General features: G+C 41.0%; 1 protein-coding gene across 1 annotated transcript in view; it reads right to left on the bottom strand.

The window, feature by feature from the left end:
- Window positions 1–241: 241 nt before the first annotated feature.
- LOC134402126 (NACHT, LRR and PYD domains-containing protein 1b allele 2-like) overlaps window positions 242–22,444 on the bottom strand; it is a 37,807-nt gene continuing 15,604 nt past the window's right edge. Inside the window, exons 4-15 of the mRNA XM_063131464.1 lie at window positions 21,464–21,493; window positions 20,557–20,604; window positions 20,422–20,465; window positions 19,599–19,648; window positions 18,132–18,352; window positions 17,793–18,043; window positions 14,771–14,902; window positions 14,390–14,528; window positions 12,553–12,606; window positions 11,645–11,725; window positions 8,083–8,355; window positions 242–422 (exon numbers count right to left, since the gene is read on the bottom strand). Coding sequence (XP_062987534.1) covers window positions 403–422; window positions 8,083–8,355; window positions 11,645–11,725; window positions 12,553–12,606; window positions 14,390–14,528; window positions 14,771–14,902; window positions 17,793–18,029 — 936 coding nt within the window. The 5' untranslated portion in view covers window positions 18,030–18,043; window positions 18,132–18,352; window positions 19,599–19,648; ... (1 more) ...; window positions 20,557–20,604; window positions 21,464–21,493 and the 3' untranslated portion in view covers window positions 242–402. The remainder of the gene's footprint in view (window positions 423–8,082; window positions 8,356–11,644; window positions 11,726–12,552; window positions 12,607–14,389; window positions 14,529–14,770; window positions 14,903–17,792; window positions 18,044–18,131; window positions 18,353–19,598; window positions 19,649–20,421; window positions 20,466–20,556; window positions 20,605–21,463; window positions 21,494–22,444) is intronic.

The following is a 22,444-nucleotide window of genomic DNA, read 5'->3' as shown; positions in this document are numbered from 1 at the left end:
TTTCATGTGGAAGACAACTGCAGAGAGTGAGGATCCCAGCTAATCCGAACAATATAAACCAAGACTTGAGAACATTTAAGAAACACATGGTTTCTTCTTAGGCAGGTGACACTATGTGCAGACTGAATCTCCAACTCTAGGGCATGGCAAAGGGTCTTTGGGAAGCCACGGATACAAAACAGGATGTACTTGAGTTCATCATTCCATTTGCTTCACTTCTTCCTCACAGTGTATTTCGCCCTGAAGTTTCCATAGCTAGCATGTCATTTGCTCTTCATAGCAATTCTCCAGAGTTTTAAATTGTTGGAAGTTCACAACAAAATCCCTTTTCAACCATTTTGAAAATTTACCCAAAACAATAATCCTGATGCTTCTTCTTTATAAAGTTGTTTCCTCATGACCTCACCTCTGCTCTAAAAAATCTGGAAAAAAAATAAAGAAATGAGACTTTATTTATTTAGTACATTTCTAATCTACTCAGTGACTAATGTTCTCTGGGCAGAGTAAAACCAGTTATAAAACTTAAGTGCCATTTTAAAACACAGTTAAAATATAAAATACAAGTATTTAAAAGCATAATATACAATATAATAAACAACTAACAGTACAGGAATTGATAAAACAGCTGTTATAACCTAGAACTAGGGCTCTAAAATGCTTGGGAGAAAAAAAGATCTTTGCCTGGCACTGAAATGATAACAATATGGGTGCCAGGCAAACCTATGTTTGCCTGGGGAGTTGATTCCATAAGTAATAATAATTAATATTTCTTTCCCGCCTCTCCATTTTGATCGAGGTGGGGAACAACAGTAAATATCAAATACATATTTGAGAACAAGCGTTGGTTACAAAGTATGCAGAAACAGAATATACATTGTTAAAACATCCTAAAAACATTATAAAAACATCCTAAAATTCCACTGGATAGGCCTGCTGGAAGAGATCAGTCTTTATAGCTTTCTTGAATGCTAATAAACTGTTAAGTTGACGAGTCTCCTCCAGCAGACCTTTCCACAGGATGGGAGCAGCAGAAGAGAAGGTCCTCTGGGTAACAGTTGTCAGCCTAACTTTGACTGACTGAAGTAGATTCTTCCCAGAGGACCTGAGTGTGTGGGACGGTTTATACAGGAGAAGGCGATCCCGTATAAGAATCACCTAGAAAGAGGGCCTCCTGCCTAGTTTCTTTTGGCAGGGACACCAGGAGGAGGGTTCCCTGAAAATAACTTAAGGGTCCAAGTGGTAAATAACGTTAGAAGTTATTTAGAACCTAGGTGTGCTGTATTAGTTAAGTAGTGCATTGGGCTCCAATCTTATGGCCTTTTATAGCAATACACCATTTATAGGGCAGTCTAAGAGTATAATGAATAAATACTAAATGGCAATATCAAATTCAGGTCCAAAGGAGAAGAGGAGAGAAACTTACCCTGCTGCGAGTATTTGAGGGGTCAGGCAAGGAAACTTGCCTATTGACTCGCCTGCTTTTTAATTTGTCTGTGAATGACACTATATCAGCCCTTACAAGAAATCAGTTCTTTTCCATCGGGATCAAGGAAAAGACTCTCTCAGTTCTGTTACATGAGGATGTTGGTGTTCTTTTGTTGCACAGCCTGGTTGCTATATTTTTAAGTGACTATTGGGAAATTTTGATCATTACTTCAAGCAGTAGAAACTATTCATTAATTATAATGTTGCAAGATTTTGGTCATAGACCACAAATTCAAATGGAAATTGGACAATCAGACTTTGGTTCAGATACCAGACTTTAAGTAAGTGTGTGTGTATGTGTATATAGAAGTTCTTTTCTCACAGATTAAATCTTGGAGAAACCACCTTGACTACAACAGAAGCAAAGGAGAAAGAATACAAATGGCAACTTTAAAATTGTCAGTACATGAGGAGGGCACTTGTGGACCTAGAAAATTTGGGGTGTGGGGAGTGGCCAGAAGGCTTATGAGATAAGGCTTTTGGAGTCCATACTATCCTCACATTTTGGAGACAGTACAACATAAAATGTTGGGCTCTATTAACTTGGAATCCCCAAATCTAGAATCTTTTCCAAACATATGCCAAAGTTTTGTGCTAGTTTTGTGCCGCCACCAACAGCTGTGTATTGATATTCCAAGCAGGGGTTCATAGTTAACACACCAAAAAAATGAACTTTGTCATAGAACCTCCAAACTGGTGCCAACGTTTTGTGCTGTTTTGTGCAGCAAACCCTGAGTTTTGTGCCGCCCCACGAAGCCGGGAAACAACATACCCTTAGGTGTGGTTTGGTGAATGAGAAAAATTTCACATTCTCAGATCCACTCCAAACTGGTGCCAAAGTTTTGTGCTGTTTTGTGCAGCAAACCCAGAGTTTTGTGCAGCCCCAGGAAGCTGGGAAACGACATAACCTTAGGAGTGGTCTGGTGAATGAGAAAAAAATCACGTTCTCAGATCCACTCCATACTGGTGCCAAAGTTTTGTGCTGCCCCAGGAAGCTGGGAAACGACATACCCTTAGGAGTGGTCTGGTGAATGAGAAAAAAATCACGTGAAGTCACTGTATAGAAAATAAATATTTATGTTAACATTGAATAAAGCAATCTCTTGTAATTCTCCAACCTGAGTAAAGAGAAGTCTTCTAGAAACTGACATATTTTGCTATTGACACCTAAGTCAAAACATTAACTTTTCAGTAAACTGATATTTGCAATGTCAACTTCAGGATGGTCCAGGTTCAGTAATCCCTTGTTCATATGGGTCTTTTTCATGTGCGGTAAATCCGGAGGTGACAAATTATTTCTTTGCTTTTGTCTGATAATGATTTCTTGTTTGTAAGGTCATTGTACTCTTCCCATGTTCCATCATCCCTACAGCAATGTGCCACATAATGCCCTATGGTATTCACATTGACAAATATGTTACCCAAGAACTCAACAGCTCCTCGTAGTGTATAGTTTACTTCACCTACATTGACTTAAATTGGTATGTTCCAAACCTTCACAATGCATTGAACCAGATTTTTTGCATTAGGTTGGACCACTTCAACACAGAGATGTGTTCCTGTCACTGTGGTAGTCTGTGTTCTCATACCAGTATAGTATGCTGGTTTTCTCCTACCAGTCTTCTTCTTACGGAATCAGGGGCTACATTTATCTTGTGTGAGTTCCTGCAGCCCCATCTCCAATCCAGCCAAGTCTTGTCCTTGTAGAAATAAACTAAGAATAGCCTGATTGTGGGCCTGTTGTTGCTGAGGGCAGTCAGCTTCTGTGCAATAGCTTTTTTCAATGACACTTGGATACTTTTCCAAAAATATTTGCAGAAGACTATAGACTGATATCGCACAGTTTAGTTTTACAATTCCATGTGGCAGCATTTTTTGGCTGAATAAGGTCACTGAAGCCAAAGCAAATGCCTGTTTTTGTATGTTTGTGATGACACACCCCTCTTTACAATATCTGCTGCAAGATTTCCTACAATAACCCCATCAGTATTGTCAACAAAATTCTTATAAATTTCACTGTCACAGTATGCCACACAGAATATTTGTACAAGGGCATCAAAAGCACATGTGTTCTCAAATATTGCCAATTTATCATTTACTTTATTGGTTTCATATGATCTCTATTTCCATTTTTTAGAATACCAATAGAGATAGTGTGTTTGGCACTGCCGAGATCTATGTGAAGCCATTCTGAATTCATTTGTAGGTAAGATGAACTTTTCTTTTTTTTCCCTTTCTTCAGACAAACCACCCCACTTCTCACTTTCTGCCATTTCTGATATGCAGTGCATGATAGCATCTTGTGCTGGGACTAGTTCAGACACTTGATTATTAGCATTAATGGATTCTAATGCAAAGCATTCTGCTATGGTGTCGACAATATGTTCATCTTGATCAGCATTCTCTTTATTTTCAGACATGTTACTTTTAACATATTTTGATTCTCTTGCCTGGATATTACTCTTGAGTTCAAGAACGTCCAGAACAATGGATTGCATTACTATGGAGTCTGGAGGACAAGGTGCTGCCTCACCTGGTTGAATACTACATACAGGAATTATTTTTTCTTTCTCAGTATCACCTCCTTTGAGTGGTAACACCACAGCAGCAAGCTTCATAGTGCCCTCCAGTGATCTAATGTGATCAAAAACAAAGTCATCCAGACGCATGGGCAGGGTTGTATGTTGAAATGCAGTGTGCTTGAGGTCCTTGAAATAAGCTTCACTGGAAGCACTATTGGCTGTAATACTGCCATACCCATAGAATGGTACCATCACACCTGTCCACAGTGGAATCAAGTGTGATATTTTAATAATGTCATCGACTAGGTTTGGAAGCACTTGCTGGTTGCCCCTGTAACCCTCACTGCCTTTCAAAATAACAGTCTGCTTTATTTTCTCTACCATGTCTGTGAAAGCATTGACATTGCACATTTCCTTGGAATCTGTTGGAGGACTTCTTTTATGACATTTTTTTGTTTGTTTGTTTACTTCTTCTGGAGGAGGAGTCCCTCCAATTCTATACAGTAGTAAGTTTTTGCTTATTTCACACTCTGTGAGTAAGCTGGACTTATTGTCATCTCCCTCAGTGCCACAGTGATGATGTGTGTCAGCAGTGTCTTAATGTCATTAATATCTTGTGATTGCGCAACTAGAGCCATACTCCTCAAGTAGAACTGATGAGTCTGTCGATGCTGTCCTCGCAGACTAGGCCACTTTGCCATTAAACTGATTCTATGTGCCACATCATTCCTGATGTGGCACATACAATTTAGAGATTCAAGATTTGAGTTCAAAAGCAAAGAAAAAATGTGTCACCTTCTGATTTACAGCACATGAAAAACACCCATAAGAACAAGTGTTTAATGAACCTGGACCCACCGGAAGTTGACATTGCAAGTATCAGTTTACTGAAAAGTTAATGTTTTGACTTAGTTGTCAATAGTAAAATATGTCAGTTTCTAGAAGACTTATCTTTACTCAGGTTGGAGAATTACAAGAGATTGCTTTATTCAATGTTAACATAAATATTTATTTTCTATTCAGGGACTTCACATTTCCCAGGTTACTGGAGTGGCACAAAACTCAGGGTTTGCTGCACAAAACTAGCACAAAACTTTGGCACCAGTTTGGAGTGGATCTGAGAATGTGAAATTTTTCTCATCCACCACACCACACTAAGGGTATGTCGTTTTCCAGCTTTGTGGGGCGGCACAAAATGTTGGCATCAGTCTGGAGGTTCTATGACAAAGTTCATTTTTTGTGTTTTAACTACGAACCCCCGCTTGAAGTATCAATACACAGCTGTTGGTGGCGGCACAAAAATAGCACAAAACTTTGGCATATGTTTGGAAAAGATTCTAGGTTGGGGGGTTCCAAGTTAACAGAGCCAAAATGTTGCATTTTTCAGCTGTCCCTCCATTGACTCCTGAAGTCCTGATGAGGCTGGAGGCTATCAGCACAATGACCAATAAGGTTAAGGATACAAAGCATGTTTAGACAGAAAACCCCCTACAACTCCCAGTAAGCCCCCAACCAGCCATAGCTGACTGGGGCATGCTGGGAGTTGGAGTTTTTTCTGCCTAAACATGCATAGGATTGCACCCTAAAACATCTCATGTGAGTTGTTGGCTCAAATAAGGCTCCTAAAACTGTGCTTACAAGATATATTTGAGAACAACACAGTGTTGGTTACAAAGTGTGCAGAAAACCAGTCATCACTGTGGGTTTTCAGAAATCCACTTCTTGACACTGGGGTTCCTGCAGGCTAAATCTGCTTTCAAAAAAGCACTGCTTTCCAAAAAGCCCCCAAGATGATGGGGCTAGTGTTTAGAGTAACAGGATCTCTCCTGGTCTCACCTTCAGGTTCTTACTATTATTTTATTTTTTAAGAGTTCCACATCTCATTTACACCTGCTAGATTTTGAACTCTTTCATTGAAATCTGTCAGGGGATGATATAACAAGTCTAGCTAGCAGGGAAAAGTGTGTGGATTTACAAGATACCCTGTTGAGCTGATCTTGAGTTAGCTGTTGGGAAATAATTTATTATTGTGAGGGTTGCAAATTTTATTTTAAAGGTCTGGAAAATTAGAGAGGCTATAGACCAAGACATTTTATTTGGTGTTGTTTTATGAGAATTGCCCTATTGATTTCTATTTCCATCCCCCTGACCCCATATTCAAATGGATAGCATGGTGTTGCGGAAAGACACCCTCACCTGGTGCTATCCTTGACAGCATCAGGTGAGGATCTCCCTCTGCCCCAGCAAACTATCTATTTGTCATTAGTAGCATGTCACGGAGGAAGACTAGCAGGCAATCCTCTCCCTCCACCATGCCATGCAGAACATTTGGATATAGGGTCGGTGGGGGTGGAAACATCCCCCTGACCCCATATCCAAATGGATAACCGGTGGATAGGTGGATGGATCTCTCTTGCAGAGGGACAGGATATGTTCATGGCACCCTACCCAGGGACATGATGGGCATGTCCTGGGGAACATGGGGTCCCCATGATCATCCCAATCCTCTCTCTGTCCTCCCACTGAATAGTGGCACTGGTTCCCATGAGAATCCCCCTTCGTGCCAGGTCACCCAACTGTCAGACAAGGAAGAGGAGAACGTGGTGCCAGATAATGCCAGTGGGGGAACCCAGCACAAAGGAGGATTCTCATGGGAACCAGTGCCACTATTCAGTGGGAGGACAGAGAGAGGATTGGGGTGGGCAACAGTCAACCCTGTGTTAATAGTCAACTCCACAGGGGATACCCAAGCAACATGATAATAGTCATCCGTGGAGTTATTAACACAGAGTCGACTATTGTGTTGTCCGAACACAGCCTCTCTCTCTCCTGTTGTGTGGTGACCTTTCATTTTAAGCAAATAAAGATGGGATTGGCTGTTGTAAATAAAAGTTTGTCTTCCCTCCCTTTATCTCATAATGGTGCTGTAGCCTCTGCAGTTATTGGCTGAAGCACCAGGATATCACAGAGGGGTGGGGCAGGCAGAAGAATCTCTGGCTGCTCTAGGACAGATGAAAAGCCTAAGGAAGGTGAGATAGAAGAAGCAGGGGCTTGTGAAGGAAAGGGGGAAGGAGTGCTGCAGAAGAAGAAGAAAAATTGAAAGGAAGCACACAGCAGTCTAAGGAGAGAAGGAAAACTAGTGAGGAAATCTAATAATGCTTATGTATTTGATATTATTCGATCTTTATGTATTGTGTTGTATTTGGTGTTGTTCCCCGCCATAATCCAGAGAGAGAGGTGAGTAATAAATATATTATTATTATTATTATTATAATTATTATTATTATATTGTACAAGGTGCAACTTTAATGCTGAAGAAAACACAACTAACTTCGCCACATCTGCATAATACTACTGCAGCACCTCCTAACATAAAACAATCATTAGCTCCCATAGAACAAAGAAGGTCAAATGAGAGAGACATTTCAAAATTTCCACTCTGTGAGATCAGACTGTGCCAAGTAACTGCAAGATGAAAGGAGAAAGAGAGAGCCACTTGAGAGGGAAAGGACCACATGTAAGAATGGCAAGAGACACTTGCAACCACATACATATGGAACAAGTGATCAAAGACTGTTTTTTTATGCTAACATGGGTATGTGCTGCAACATGGGTTCTTCCTGAGTGGTCCAAGCTTTCTCACATATCCACACATAGCATGAGAAGCCGTGGTGCTGTTGTAGCGCCCACAACTTCAAAGTAACATAAGAACCCAGTTAAAGAACCTTGTGGAATATAAATAGGGAAATCAAGTTACACAGGACTTGGGTCATTTAAAATTACACAAACATGCTTCCAACAACCGCAAAACTGCTCCAGGATTTGCGGGGAGCTAGGCTGGTGCTGTCAGACATTAAGAAATAGAAATCCACTGGAGCCATCTTTTCCTTAACATGCTGGAAACTTACAGACCCAGGTTTGTTTGTTTTCAGGCTTGCTCCAGGCCATTAAAACGTTGTATGTATTTGCAGGATAGTAAAGTCACTTTTAAACCACCTCTGACACAAATATGTGTTTCACCCTAAGTGCTCAAAATATCATGGAGAACCAAAATGTAAAGAGAGATGATATCTACCTTTCAGAATTTCTAGCACTTCATAGGATGCCTCACATTTTAGACACTCATATAAACTTTGTGCAGTTCCATTATTCTGTTCGGAGTCCCTCCATTTCCGCAACATCATGAATTTATACATATTAACGTCTTCTTCCTTTGCTGTGATCTGCTCAATGTCTTCAATGGACAATTTAAGACATTGAATACCAATTACTTTCCAGTCTTTACCCATCTTCTTTGCAAGATCCATCAGTTGTGGATCAGTTAATACTGTTCTAGCTTTAATTCCATCTAAAAAGATACAAATACAACACAGTTATGCAGCTATTGCTTTTACTTTTACATTGTGCTAAAGAACAAATGGAGTGTGTGGAAATGCTTATTTACCATGCATTCGTGTTCATATACAATGTGGGAGAACACTCAGATATAATTTGGGATATCCCCTCCTATCTAAGCAGTGGCAAGGCAGCCAGTTATTGTCTCCTTAGGGGGAGAGATTATTTCTCCCCAAATTTCCCAAACCAGGCTGGGGGGGGAAAGCAGGAATCTTGAAGTCAATGAAAATGCCACAGCAGTAATATATGAACATGGTGGAAAGCAGAACATGTTTAAACTGCACAGTGCAGAGGAGGAGGGTTGGGAGGGAGGTAAGGAGGCAGATGAGTTGATCTTACAAACCTGAGAGGAGGAAGAAAGCTCTCCAGCCTTCCTCATGAAAAGGAATTTACAATAAGAAAAAAAAATCCTCATTTTTCCAAGGTAGGCAGGAGAGCATTCAGGATATAACATAGGAGTACCTTGAAAGAGCGACCAGTCATGTGGATCACTTGCCTTGACTAAAGAACCCTCTGCCAAACTCTTCAACCAAACAGGATCTCCAGATGAAAATGTATCAACCTTATTGTGTTTAACAAATGGCTGAATGGATGCCCATATCGCCACCCAGCATAGCTCATCCAGAAGAGAGCAGCTCCTGAATACTGCTGTGACAGCTGCTACCTGTAGAGAATATGCCATGAATACCAGTGCCCTCTATGGTAGGCTTGAGAAGTTATGGACTATATTTGACTTTGGTAGTTCTCTTTGGTAGGCATGAGAAGTTATGGACTATATTTTGACTTCGTATAAACAGATAAGTGGATTTGTTTTTCTCCTCCTCCTCCTCCTCCTTACCCAAGTCTTTGAGAAATGACAACTTTGTCAGTTGCCATTAACCAGTAATAGGAAGGGATGTAGCTCAGTTGTAGAGCACATGCTTGGCATGCAGAAGGCCCCAGGTTCAATCCCCGTTATCTCCCAGTAAGGCCAGGAAGAATCCTGCCTGAAAGCCTGCAGAGCTGCTGCTGCCACTCAGTGTCAACAATATTGGGCTTGATGGACCAAGATTCTGACTCAGTATAAGGCTGCTACCTGTGATCCTATGAACAGCAAGCCTCGTTTTATGGGAAGGGGAGTTTGGAAGTAGAGGGGAAATAAATACTACTCACTTGTACAATCCTATGTATGCCAACTCAGAACTAAGCCCCATATATTGAGGCTTACACCCAAGAAAGTCTTGAGATTACCAGTTACCTGTTTACCTGGGGAATGCACACATTTGACACTTGTCTACTAGAAACCTCATTTTCAAAGTCATATCATGCATGTTTCACAGTGTTTTTTTCCATTATGTGCTTCCACATCAGTTTATCCTTGTGTGAAAAGCACTTCTATTTAGCTCATATTTCTGATTATACAGATATCCGAGTATCTGGCATCATTAAGTTAAAGCTCTCCCAGTCAGTTGCTTGCATTCTAAAACAACAATACAAATGTTATTCTTATAGTAATAGGTTGCAGGAAACTTGCATAATTTATCTATCTTTAATAGCATTGTTTCTTTAATGTTTATGAACTTATTATTATTGTTATTATTTCCCACCTTTTCCACCAGGGAGCCCAAGGTGATGTACATGGTCCTCCTGCTCTCCACTTTATCATTGCAACAACCCTGTGAGGTTGGTTAGGCTGAGCATCTGTGACTGGCCCAGAATCACTCGGTGAGCTTCCATGGCCGAGTGAGTACTAGAACCCGGATCTCCTGACTCCCAGTCCAACACTCTAACCACTACACCACACTGGCTCTCACAAGCTGTCTTATACTGAATCAGACCATTGCTTCGTTTAGCCCAGAACTGTCTACTCCGGGGGGGGCAGAAACTATTTCAGCTCAAGTTCTGGATGTGTGGCCCATTCCAGTGATGTGCAGGGCTGAAGGAAAAAGGGATGAGACCAAAATACCAAAAAATGCCAGCGTATGATCACGTAAAGCTCATACCACCAGTAAGTAAGGCCTTAGGAGACGCATTTCAACCTTTTTGAATGGAGAAAAATTCACAAAACTCAGGAAACCACTAAATGACAGGTGTTTGGGGGAAAGAGGCAAGCCTTTCTAGGGACCCCCAGAGGGCTGATCCCCTGGCCTGAAGTTCTGCACCCCTGGCCTACTCCAACTGGCAGTAGCTCCCAAATGTCTCAGGCAAAGGTTGATCACAGCCCTGCTGCGCCAGAGCCTTTAAGTGGGCAAGTAGGGCCCCATCTGGGACCCCATGCATGCAAAGCGTGGGCTCTACCACTGAGGGTACCTTGTTTGTTATCATTTGTTTGCAAGCAGTGGAAGCTGGTGGCTCCGATGTCAGTGGGACAGTAAATCTTATCTGGCTTCCCATCAGAACCAGTCAGAATTCCCAAAGAGCTATAAGGTGCTCTGCAATGCTTTGCACCTTGGATAGCTACTTCTGACTGACACCTGGAGCGGATTCACTGCCCTGCTGACACTGGAGCTACCAGCCTCTACTGCTTACATGTGAGCCCTGCAATAAAATGTTGAAGTGTGGAGAGTTCCTGTTCAGGCGTTCAGGGTTCCAGCCAGCTAGCTATGCCCTTTTCCAAAATACTCTGTGCTGTTCCCACCATCACCACAGCAGACACTCAGCAATGGCGACGGAAAGCCATTGAGCATGCTTGGTCTTCATTGAGCAATTTGGAGATTTTGCTCCATTAAGACTTTTTTCTTAAACATTTTTTTTTATTATTTTTAAAATATTTTTCTTAAATATTTTTGTACATCTGCAAACCTTGGGGTTGTCCTAAGCATACTGCCCCCTGCCTCATATTTCTCAGTGACTCCATTTTTATAATCCTGTTGATATGCACCAGCTGATAATTAGTAATAATTAATGGAGAGTGAGAGAATAAGTCATAATATCTCCTCATCTAGTTAAAACTTCAGTATATTGACAAAAGTTGCCATTCCGGATGCTTAATTTAAAAGTATTGAAATAAGCAAACATCTCCCTCTAGTGGATACCTCCTAATACATTAATAGTGCCTGTATAGAGGCTAAATGTACGTTGCAAAGACCATTCCAACATTTTTACCACATTCAAATCAGGTGTTCTGAAGATTTATGCAAACACAAGTGCATGATTTTCGCAGCTGAAACCATAATTTCATATGTGTTACCAGAGAATGTAAAATTAACATCTCACAGTATGTCACTATATGCTAAGTTCTTTAATTACACAAAATCCTTTACCTGTAGCATCATTACCCTTTACCCGTTTATTGCAAAGCTCATCTTCTGAAAGGCTGGTGCTGGATTTTCGTCTTCTGGTGCCTAAGGAACACAAGGGGGAATGACATAGTTTCAAAATGAGCTATTTGGTGTGTGTCCTAAACAAGGCTATGTGGGGCTTGTATCTAAGGAGCCTACTGCTTGCACAGGGAGGGAGTTTGCTGATTCTCCCCCTCTTGGCCACATGCCTCCTACTACAAACTAGATTCAGAGGTCAAGTGATTGTCCAAAGCAGCTTTCAGGGGATTGCAAATGGGGGTGGAGGGAAATAGTGAGGCCAAAGGAAGTGAGGCAGGTGGCTACTAGGAGGAGGGCTTTCTCCGCTGTGGCACCCCGGTTGTGGGATGAGCTCCCCAGAGAGGTCCGCCTGGTGCCTACACTGTACTCCTTTCGTCGTCAGCTGAAGACCTTTTTATTCTCTCAGTATTTTAACACTTAATTTTAACTTAAATTTAAATTTTACTGTTCTAACTCTGTATTTTAATCTTATATCAATTTTGCTGCGTGGTTTTTATCCTGGTTGTGCTTTTCATACTGTATTTTGTATGTGTGTTTTTAACCTGTTGGTTGTTTTATTATGGTTTTAATTTTTGTGAACCGCCCAGAGAGCTTCAGCTATTAGGCGGTATAAAAATGCAATAAATAAATAAATAAATAAATAAGCAACTCTTGCACAAACACAAGTGTTATTAGATTGTGCAATGAAACCCTTAAGATCTACGACAACATATTCAAAGTTACGAAGATATTTTAGCAGTCCCACTGGGAACTTCTCCTATGCAAATTGGATTAAGATAAATGGGAGCTATATAAAATATGGGAGACATTCCCAGCTGATTGTGTTGTGCATACTCTTTTAAATAACTTACTTTTGGTAGATCTTTTCAGCTTATTGTCATTCTGGTTATGTAGGATCCAGTCACCTGTTAAATGCAAATGTTTTCAAAAGAAAATGAAAACCCGCTGCACTGCTAACAAATATGCCACAATTCCCTCACAGAAAAAGTATTAGTCTCTTTCCACTTTTCAGTAAAGCATGAACAAAACAAGTCAAAGGAGCTTTTACAATTATCTTTGCTTCGTGACTTTTAACCACCAAAGAAGCTTCGTCTTCCTGATTGTATTGCAAGCAAATGACAAGCTACTCAGGCATTTAAAAGCAATTTTCCATTGTATTCATTTTTACAAATATTTATGCCACAAGCGTTCAAAGCAGTGTACAAAACTTTTAAACAAAAACAACCCAGCCACCCATAAAAGCATACTAGAATCAATACTAACTTTATCACAGACTTTATAACAAGGTTACAGAACTGTTCAGGGGTTCGGGGCTGGATTGGCTCCACCCCTTGAACCAGATGACATCAGGATGAGTCCCTGACATGATATCAGGAGCTTAGCCCTGCCCCTGATGTCAACCCATTTTTTCTGAGATTGCCACCAGTAGTGGGGATGCAGGTCAACCTGGGCATTACTCGACCACATGAGGAAGAGCAGCTGTTCTCACTGGTGCAGGGAGACCCACTGCCCTGCCTCCACCACATGCATGGCGTGTTGGGGCTCATCTATACAGGGTAGAGTAGCTCAGGCTAATCTGCACCCCCTGCATCCAGTTTTAGACTGGAGTTAGCAGCAACCCCCACTGCCCCACTGCAACCTTCAATCAGAGAATGGCGATAGCAGTGGGGATAAGCAGTGGATGGAGAATAGCATAGGAAATTCAGGCCCAAGCCTCCTGACATCCCTGCCGGTGCTTCCAATCTGAAATCAGAGATAACAGTGTGGGTTGTGCTGCTGGCACATGCCAGTCGGGGAATCCCCACTGTTATCTGCGACGGGGATGCCCTCTCAGGGAATTCTTTCTGGGACAGGGCTTGGAGCCTCAGCTACGCCCCCTGGAGGAAACTAAGCCATGCCTCCTGGAGCATGGGCCAGATCGGGGTGCCACACAGGTGCGATTAAGTCTGCAAGCTGGAGTTTCAGCACCCCTGCCCTAAATGCTAGTTCAAACAGAAAGTTCCTTTAGTGTTTTTGGAGGATATTTAGGACCAGCTGACTGGACCATTTGGGCACTTAGTAGCAGCAAAAAATAGTAATAAAAGTGCAGGTACACCCCCTAGAAACTGCTCTTGCTCAGCATGCTTAACACAAGGATCCCCTTCTCAAAGTCTGTCACCCATTGCGGCGAACTGGTAGACAAGGGTGCAAGAGACCTTTGAGATGCAGAGAACTTGGTGGACAGGAAGAGAATTTGGTGGATGGGCAGAATATGTCTCTTTCACTTTGCATTAGGCTTTGGAGAGGCAGGAACAACCTTCTAACTTCAGCTGCGCCCACAAAACCAACCTTCCAAAGCTATTCTCTAAAGTTTCCTTGTATTCGAACAGCAGTTTGGTTATAAAGTGTAAGACAGGAGATTGTATCAAGAGCAGTTTAGCTTCTCATTTTTGCCTGAATTTTCCTTAAATCTGCCCTGAATCCCAAAACCACATTTTAATCTCAGAGAAGCAGCTTTTAATTCTTTAGATGCTTCGGGAACACCTTTTCAACAACAACAACAACTTGGGGTATATAGAAAATAGGCACAGGCACAGCTGGATTGTGGCAAAATTTATTGACCATAGTTTGTTACTGAATCATTTTACTTAAGTCTCAATTAAATCATGCACTGTACTATGCACTGACTTGTGCCTAATGAGCCCTTACTTTCTCGTAGCTTTGCTTTCCACACAGTTTCTTCAGACTCCAAGTCCATCAGAGATAATGTCAGTTCCATTGGCTGTTCCAAAAATACCTCGAAGAAAGGTTTCTCTGGTAGGGTAGAGTCATCATCAAACTGAATTTCCTAAAAAGTTGATACCAAAGTATTAAATGTACATTTCAAGTATCAAAACAAATAATTTGCTTTCTTAACTAAGTTTTTATGATTTCATAAAGCATTTTACTGCATATTAATGATTTTTAAATGTCAGAGGTCTATTACAATACTATCTATCCTAAAATCATGAGTGCAAATGATAAAATTATCATTCCTCACAAAATGGTATATATGTTGACAGGCCAATTACAGTAGAAAGAAGAACATACCTCAGGGGTTATTTCAGCTTCTGGGTCACTCATTAATTTGTATTTCTTTCCACCTTGGAGTAATTTATGACAAGGGGGTTTCTCAATTTTTATGAATTTATTAATAGAACGTCTTACAGTTTTTGACACATCCTAAAATTAAAAGAAATCACCTTTAATTGTGATTGTCCAACTCAAGAAATTAAAGAACTGTACTTAAATGTGTTTGAGATTTACTTAATATCAAACATATTAAATCTACTGAGAAATTGGGTTCATCCCTTTCTCTGTCCTCTTCACTCCCTGTTCAGCCTCCAAAATTTAATCATTAAATGTTTTTTACTAGAACATTGATTACTGGAATAACTGGTCTAGCAATTTCTGCTACACAATATGTAGGGATCAAATTGATGCTTCACTGTAACAGCTGAAATGGGTTGAGGCAGTGGCAGGAGGATTGTTCCACAAGGCCCTGATCCTAAACAAATGTATGAACATGTATGTTCTACTGAAATCAAGGCTGCCAAGTAAATATGCTGAAGATCGGTATGCTAACCAATTATTCAAAAACAGTAGTGCATGGAATTCACGGATTCAAAAATAGTAGTTCATGTAGGGTGACATATGGAAAGGAAGACAGGACTCCTGTATCTTTAACAGTTGTATAGAAAAGGGAATTTCAGCAGGTGTCATTTCTATGCACCTATGAAATTTCCTCATCATAACACTTAAAGCTGCAGGGGCTATACTAGAGTGACCAGATACAAAAGAGGGCAGGGCTCCTGCAGCTTTAATTGTTGTGATGAAGAAGGAATTTCACCAGGTGCTGCATGCATACAAATGGCACCTGCTGAAATTCCCTTTTCTATGCAACTGTTAAAGATGCAGGAGCCCTGTCCCCCTTTCCATACAGTCACCCTTCATTCATGGATCCCTTGTAGGTGTCCAGGCTGCAGGCACTACAGTTGCAAAGCCACTGGAAAAAACCTATCTCCTAGCCAGATTTTGAAGAGAGGGGAAAGTCAGTTTTCTTTCCCTGTTCTTGTTTCCCCCCTCATTGTGTTAGAATACTTCATTTGTCCACACATGCCTTGTATGCATGCATAGATTTTGGGATGCAAGAGGCTTAAAAGTAGGTAGGGTCTTGCTATTTACTGTGTAATCTGTACAGCACCATGTACATTGATGGTGCTATATAAATAAATAATAATAATAATAGTATGAGTGGCACTGGCCTACATAAATTTAGTTTAGCTGCCATGCCTGGACTTGGTTAACCAAGTATCCCCATTAGAGTAGGACAAGGACAGCAAGGACAAACCTTACCGGCTAGCTGGTTGACTGGCTGGCTTGCCCATTCTAATTGTTGTTGTGGGCTGTTGCAAAGAAAGGTGGGCTGCAAGGTGGAAACACACTCCCTCAAGCCCACTTTGCCACTGCCGCCACCAAACCAGTGCCCATGTGGCTGCTCTTGTGCTTGCCCATCCAGGGAATATGGGAAGCAGGCAGCACACCTACAGAGATCTACAGGAGTGTTCTAAAACCTGCAAGTGCAACACAGGAGTAGCCATAGGTCAGACTAGGGCTTAATCTACACCAAGCAGAATATTTATTTATTTATTTATTTATTACATTTTTATACCGCCCAATAGCCGAAGCTCTCTGGGCAGTTCACAAAATATTGCACTACGAAAGCAATATATAAAAGGCAGGAGCCACACTACTGCTTTATAGTGGTATTGAAGTGCACTGACAAATGTTGGGGCCCATTGACACATACCATATACCACTTTCATAACCTGCTTGGTTACAGATTAGGCCAAGATGTGTCTCAAGTGTGCATGGAAGAGAGTCAGGGAGAAAAAGAATGACAGAAGAAGGAACGTAGCCTCAGACTAGATCTTCTTGCCCAGAATTTGTGTGGCATGTGTTTATCAACAAAGTAAGAAAAAATGCACAATAATATATGTGTGTGTGTGTGTGTGTGTGTGTGTGGTTGCCCTATATCTGAGCTCACTTTCTTGAGTTATCTGCTCCTCATGTAGGTTAATTCCTGCTTTCTGATGGTGGCATAGTTTTGGACTGCATCATATTGATCAATATCATGTGCAGATGGCAGCAGGAAAGTTATAAATACAGACATCTGATAAAGTGGGCAATGTTCACGAAAGCTTATGGCAGAATGAATGTTAGTCTTTAAGGTGCCACAAGACTCTTCAGTGTAAATACATGTAAAGCTTAGATCAGAGCTACAGTACATCAGGCCTAAGAAGCAAAAGTGGCTCTTCTGGGGTCCCAATACAGCCCTCCGGGGTTTTCCTGGGGGGCACGCTTCTTCTCCTGGCCCCACCTCCTTTCTCCCAACCTCCACTTGTTTGGTGGGTTCCTGGCTTTGGAGCACTTTTCCCCCATTTTGAAAGGTTGGAATATCTCTCCTAAGGCTTGGGCATAATCTACACTAAGCAGGATATTGCACTATGAAAGCAGTATGAAAGTGGTATATAGTATGTGTCATGGGCCCTAACAGTTGTCAGTGTACTTCAGTACCACTATAAAGCAGTCATGTGGCTCCTGCCTCTTATATACTGCTTTCATACTGAAATATCATAATGAAATATCCTGCTTGGTGTAGATTAAGCCTAAATCACTGGCAGTAAGACCTTTAAGCTAAAAAATGCTGGTGTTTTGGTCCCCAGTCATTTCACCTTGGGCCCCGCTCACCACTATAATGGGAACTCAAAGAGCCTCTCTGAAATGGAATTAGGCCCTCAGGCTGAAAGAGATTCTGCCTTTGATGAACACAATAATCTCTGTGGACTCTTCTCTCAGGCAAAGCTCTATCTGCTGACATGCCATTGGACCCACCGTACTATATGAGATAGATAGATAGATAGATAGATAGATAGATAGATAGATAGATTTCAAGTGATGGCAACTCTATTGGGCATCGAAACAGAGGACAACAACATCCTGGGAAAAAGGAAGATAATTTAAATTTAGATTTTTCAAAACAGTTGTCAGGAAAAAAAGCAGTTGTGCATACCTTTATAAATGAGCTGTTGTTGCTAGCCACGTACACACGTAATTTCAAGGAAGGGTGTTCATGGACAACTTTGTATAAAATAACAACCCCATGGTAATGCACTGGATTATAGTTCTTAATTACTGGTCCAACAGGAGACAGTGAGCTCACATGCCATTTGATGTGTGTGGTTGAGTGATCAACAGATCGTTCAAATTCGGGGCCATTACTTTTGAAATGGAAGACATTGAAGGCCATATCTGATAAATGGTCTGCAAAATAAACGTTAACACTTTATAAAAAAACATGTCACCATACATAGATATGTAAATATGTTTAAATTCACTGAATAAACAATACCATTCAAGCAGAGGGTGTGTGGAAACTGAATGGAAGTAAGAACGGAGGGTGAAGCACATTTGACATCAAATATAGGACCCACAACAATCCAGGGATCTTTAAGGTAAGCAGCATACTTGGTCCAAGACAACAGGGAATATTCAATTACAGCAGCTTTGGTAACTTCAAAGATTAAACCGGTGACAGTACACTCATAAGTTCCTTCAGCATCCAGCTTCAACCTACATATGTGATACATAAAGTGGTAGCTTTCAAAACATGCAGGATGATTTTCCCCCCTCTCTATGTTCTTTTACCCTTACAAATACATTTGAAAAATATAAAATATTATCACAGCGTTTTCTCCTATGAACAGGAAGCTGAATACTTTACAGGCCTTCCCTGTCCCAAAAAAATACCAACTAAAGGAAATCACTCAAAATATATGTGAAAGTGGCCTGTCAATCATTGTTTACAACAAAAAATAATGGTTTAAGAGTTATGTCATCTACTACAAAAATCAATCACTAGTAAAACCACATATTGAATTTCTCTTTCTACCATCTTAGGTTTGTAGAAAGTCTGCTTAATATTAAGCTGAATAGCAATCTATCCACAGTCCCCTCAGATCTGGGTAGAGAACCTGTGGGCCTCCAGTTGTTATTCAACTACAAGTGCCATAATCCCATGTTGTCTGTGGCTGATGGGAAGTGGAATTCAACATCTGGAACATTGGAACAGAGGAAGCTGCCTTATGAGTCAGACCATTGGTCCATCTAGCCCAGTATTGTTTACACTGACTGGCAGAGGCTCCCCAGGACTTCAGGCAGGATTCTTTCCACCTCCACCTGGATGTGCCAGGGATCGAACCTGGGACCTTCTGCATGCAAGAAGGTCCTGCTTTACCTAGAGGTACACAAGATCCCCACCCCATCTTATTGTTTCTTATCTACAGTGTTTTCAGTTAATGTGTTTAGATATGCTTTAGCACTAAACAATAAGACTTGAAGATGTTGCAGTGACTTCCAATTTTTACAGATCAGGCTTGACTTTTCACAATTTTGGAATATGCAACCTGCCTTGCAAAGGTTCTACTTTAAAATGTATTAGGTGGTCCAATCCTAGAAATAGTATCCTACAATCATAATGGTGGACGGAAACCTCTATCTATGAATATTAAAAATGGCAAAGAAAAGGAAAGAAACTTCCTTAACTGTCCCTTTCCACCTCCTGGTTTCTCCCCACCTGTAGTTATCAAGGGACAAGGGAAAGAAAGAGAAGACTCTCCTTACCTTTCTTGCCAAGCTACTTGAGAGATATGGAAAGAAAGATATACAGCAGGGACACTTTTTATTTTGCACTTCTGCCTCCACTATTGCATGAGACTATGCATATGTGCATTTGGACATGTACAATTACGTATGCGTAAGCTTGTAAAAAAAAAGCCAATCCACAAATGTTTGCAGGTCAACATTGTACAACACCTACCGAAGTTTTCCTCTGGCAAGTCTTCTGGGAGTTACTTGTTCTTGTTGCTCCTTTATGTTTTAAAACGATTGAAAAACAAATTAGTGAGACATCAGTGTTGTCCTGTGGTGTAGTGGTAAATTTTGAGGTCCAGGTGCTCTTTATCAGTCTCCATAGCCACATCCCCAAGCAAAGACCAAAATTTCAGGGCAGTTGTGTTGATCCGTATCAACAAACCAGTTCTAGAAGTTTTATATCCAGAAGGAACAGATCTTTTCTAAAACTTAATTGCCCATACGTGCTTAATTGCCCATTCAAGACCAAGCCACCGCCAAATACTTTGCACTGCTAAAAGGAATAATATATTGTTGTTCAGAAAATACATTCCCTTCCCCCAGCTACTGTGAAAGCCAGTGTGGTGTAATGGTTAGAGTGTTGGACTGGGACTCGGGAGATCCGGGTTCTAGTCCCCACTCGACCATGGAAGTTCACTGGGTGACTTTGGGCCAGTCACAGACACTCAGCCCAACCTACCTCACAGTGGGGGTGAGGGTTTGAGGATAAAATAGGGAGGAGGAGGGTTATGTAGGCCGTCTTGGGTTCCTTAAGGCAAAAAAAAAAAGGTAGGCTATCAATGTAATAAATAAATAAATAATAAAATTGAAGCTAAACTCAGAAGGAATAGGGAATTCTGAGGGGTGGGGAGGGAAATGACATCAGCGCCCCTGCAAATAAAACAGTGTTGGCACTGCATCCCTGCAAGCTCTGATTCCACTACACCACTGGTGTTGCCTTTATGAAACAACAATTGACACAAAGCCCTATTTGAATTTTTTAAACCTACTTGTTGAATCTTGCAATGCTGACAGTGTTGCTGGATGTTACCCTCTAAATTGAAACAAAAAGAAAAAAAAAGATTTCTTAAAATGAAAAATATTAACATTGTCATACACCCATTATTCGAAGAGAGGTATTGCACCTGATTCAAAACAATGCGACCGTAGTTCTTTCTTTTCCGGTTCCTCATCTGTAAAAAATTAATTTGTGAAAAATTAATTTAACAACAGATATCTAAAGCTGACATTTTCAATATTTGAAGTCATATCTGACTCCTGTAGATAAGTGCTTTTTGCTTCTGTTTCAACATTTGTTTTGTCACATTATACTTTGTATTAGGGCCAAAACAGACATAACTTTAAAACTGGGATCACACAACATATTAACTCAACCAGTGTGGCTAGTTGCTGAACCATGGATTATTGCATTGTCTGAACACAGTGTTTTCTGCAGAGTAAATTAACATGTTGTCTGAACACAGTACATTTTCCGCAGAGTGGGTTATCATGCCCTCTAAATGTAGTGTGTTTCTCACAGGGTTTCTTGTTAACCATGCACTGTGGCTTGTTAACCACCCTGAACAACCCAACAACAAGCCATGGGTTCTCAAGGTGCATGTTCAAGAAAAAAATATAAGTAACATTTATATGCTGCTGAAAAATAAACCACACCGCATGGTTAACAAGCCACCCTGCAGAAAATTCAGTGTGGTCAGACAACACACTGATCCATGGTGGATTAGTGTGTTGGATCAACCCAGCGTAAAACTGTATCTAGAAGCTAAACCTTTTTTCACTTCATTTTTACTCTAGAGTAGGCTCAGTGGGCCCAATCTGGATTGGGACCCTAATGCTGAAGGACTATAAACCCCCCTGCCCCCCTGCCAATATGGGCCTGATTATTTTTAAAGTATGTTCCATTTAGCATAGGGGCTCAAGTCACTGTCTTTCATCTATATTCACCCTTGTTGCTATTTGCAAGATCTTACAGATCTTTCCAATTTAAAAAAATACAAATAAGTAATTCAAAGAAATACAAGAAACACTCACTTTTTTCGTCTATGTCTGCCTCATCTGTATCTGTAAACAAAAAGGCCTAATTGTTGATATAGAAACTGTAATAGCTATTTGTTTTAGTTTTAGGGACATTAACACATGTAGGCCAAAATATATTTGCATCTTACTGACAGCAACCATTTCCTCCAATTCTTTTCCTGACCATCCTGTTTTGCCACTTTTGCTGCCAGTTTCTAAGCATATTTATGGCCTGTTGTTGCTGGGACTATCACCCTGACACAAAGACCATTTTAAGAAGTATTATGTCCAAGGTACAATATTGTTTGTCATGGGAACAACAAACACAAACGAAATCAACAAAGGAATGTCCTAGTAGAGGCAAACAGCTGGCTTAATACATAGCTAATAGCTGCTATTTCAGTAATTTAAGCTGCATTAAAAATGTAAAGGGAGCAAGAGAATTTAAACAAGTGGGATCTGCAATATAAAGTTGCAGTGGGAGATGCTCCTGTTCAGGATTCAGCCAGTCAGTCATGCTATCTATGCTGACCATATGGAAAGAAGGACAGGGCTCCTTTATCTTTAACAGTTGTATGGAAAAGGGAATTTCAGCAGGTGTCATTTGTATATATGGAGAACCTGATGAAATTCCCTCTTCATCACAACAGTTAAAGCTGCAGGAGCTATACTAGTGTGACCAGATACAAAAGAGAGCAGGGCTCCTGCAGCTTTAATCGATATGATGAAGAGGGGATTTCACAAAAGCCTTACATACACGCCCAGCATAGCTTGGGCGTGGTGAGGTCGTTGCGGGTGGGGGTGGCGCGACGAGGCGTGGAGGTCATCCATTGGATGGCTCCTCATCTGGCCACCAAGGAGGGGAGGGGCCTGCAGGCTTATTTAAGGTGAATGAGCTTACCCTCCCCTCCTTCTTTCTTGTAAAGCGGCTCTAGGGACGGCATCCAAGAGAGGATCGACTTGCCTGCACTAATCTTGGTGGCGTCATGGGAGCTG

The sequence above is a fragment of the Elgaria multicarinata genome, chromosome 8 (genome assembly GCF_023053635.1).
Source record: "Elgaria multicarinata webbii isolate HBS135686 ecotype San Diego chromosome 8, rElgMul1.1.pri, whole genome shotgun sequence".
NCBI lineage: Eukaryota > Metazoa > Chordata > Lepidosauria > Squamata > Anguidae > Elgaria > Elgaria multicarinata.
This window is presented reverse-complemented; position numbering and strand designations above follow the sequence as displayed.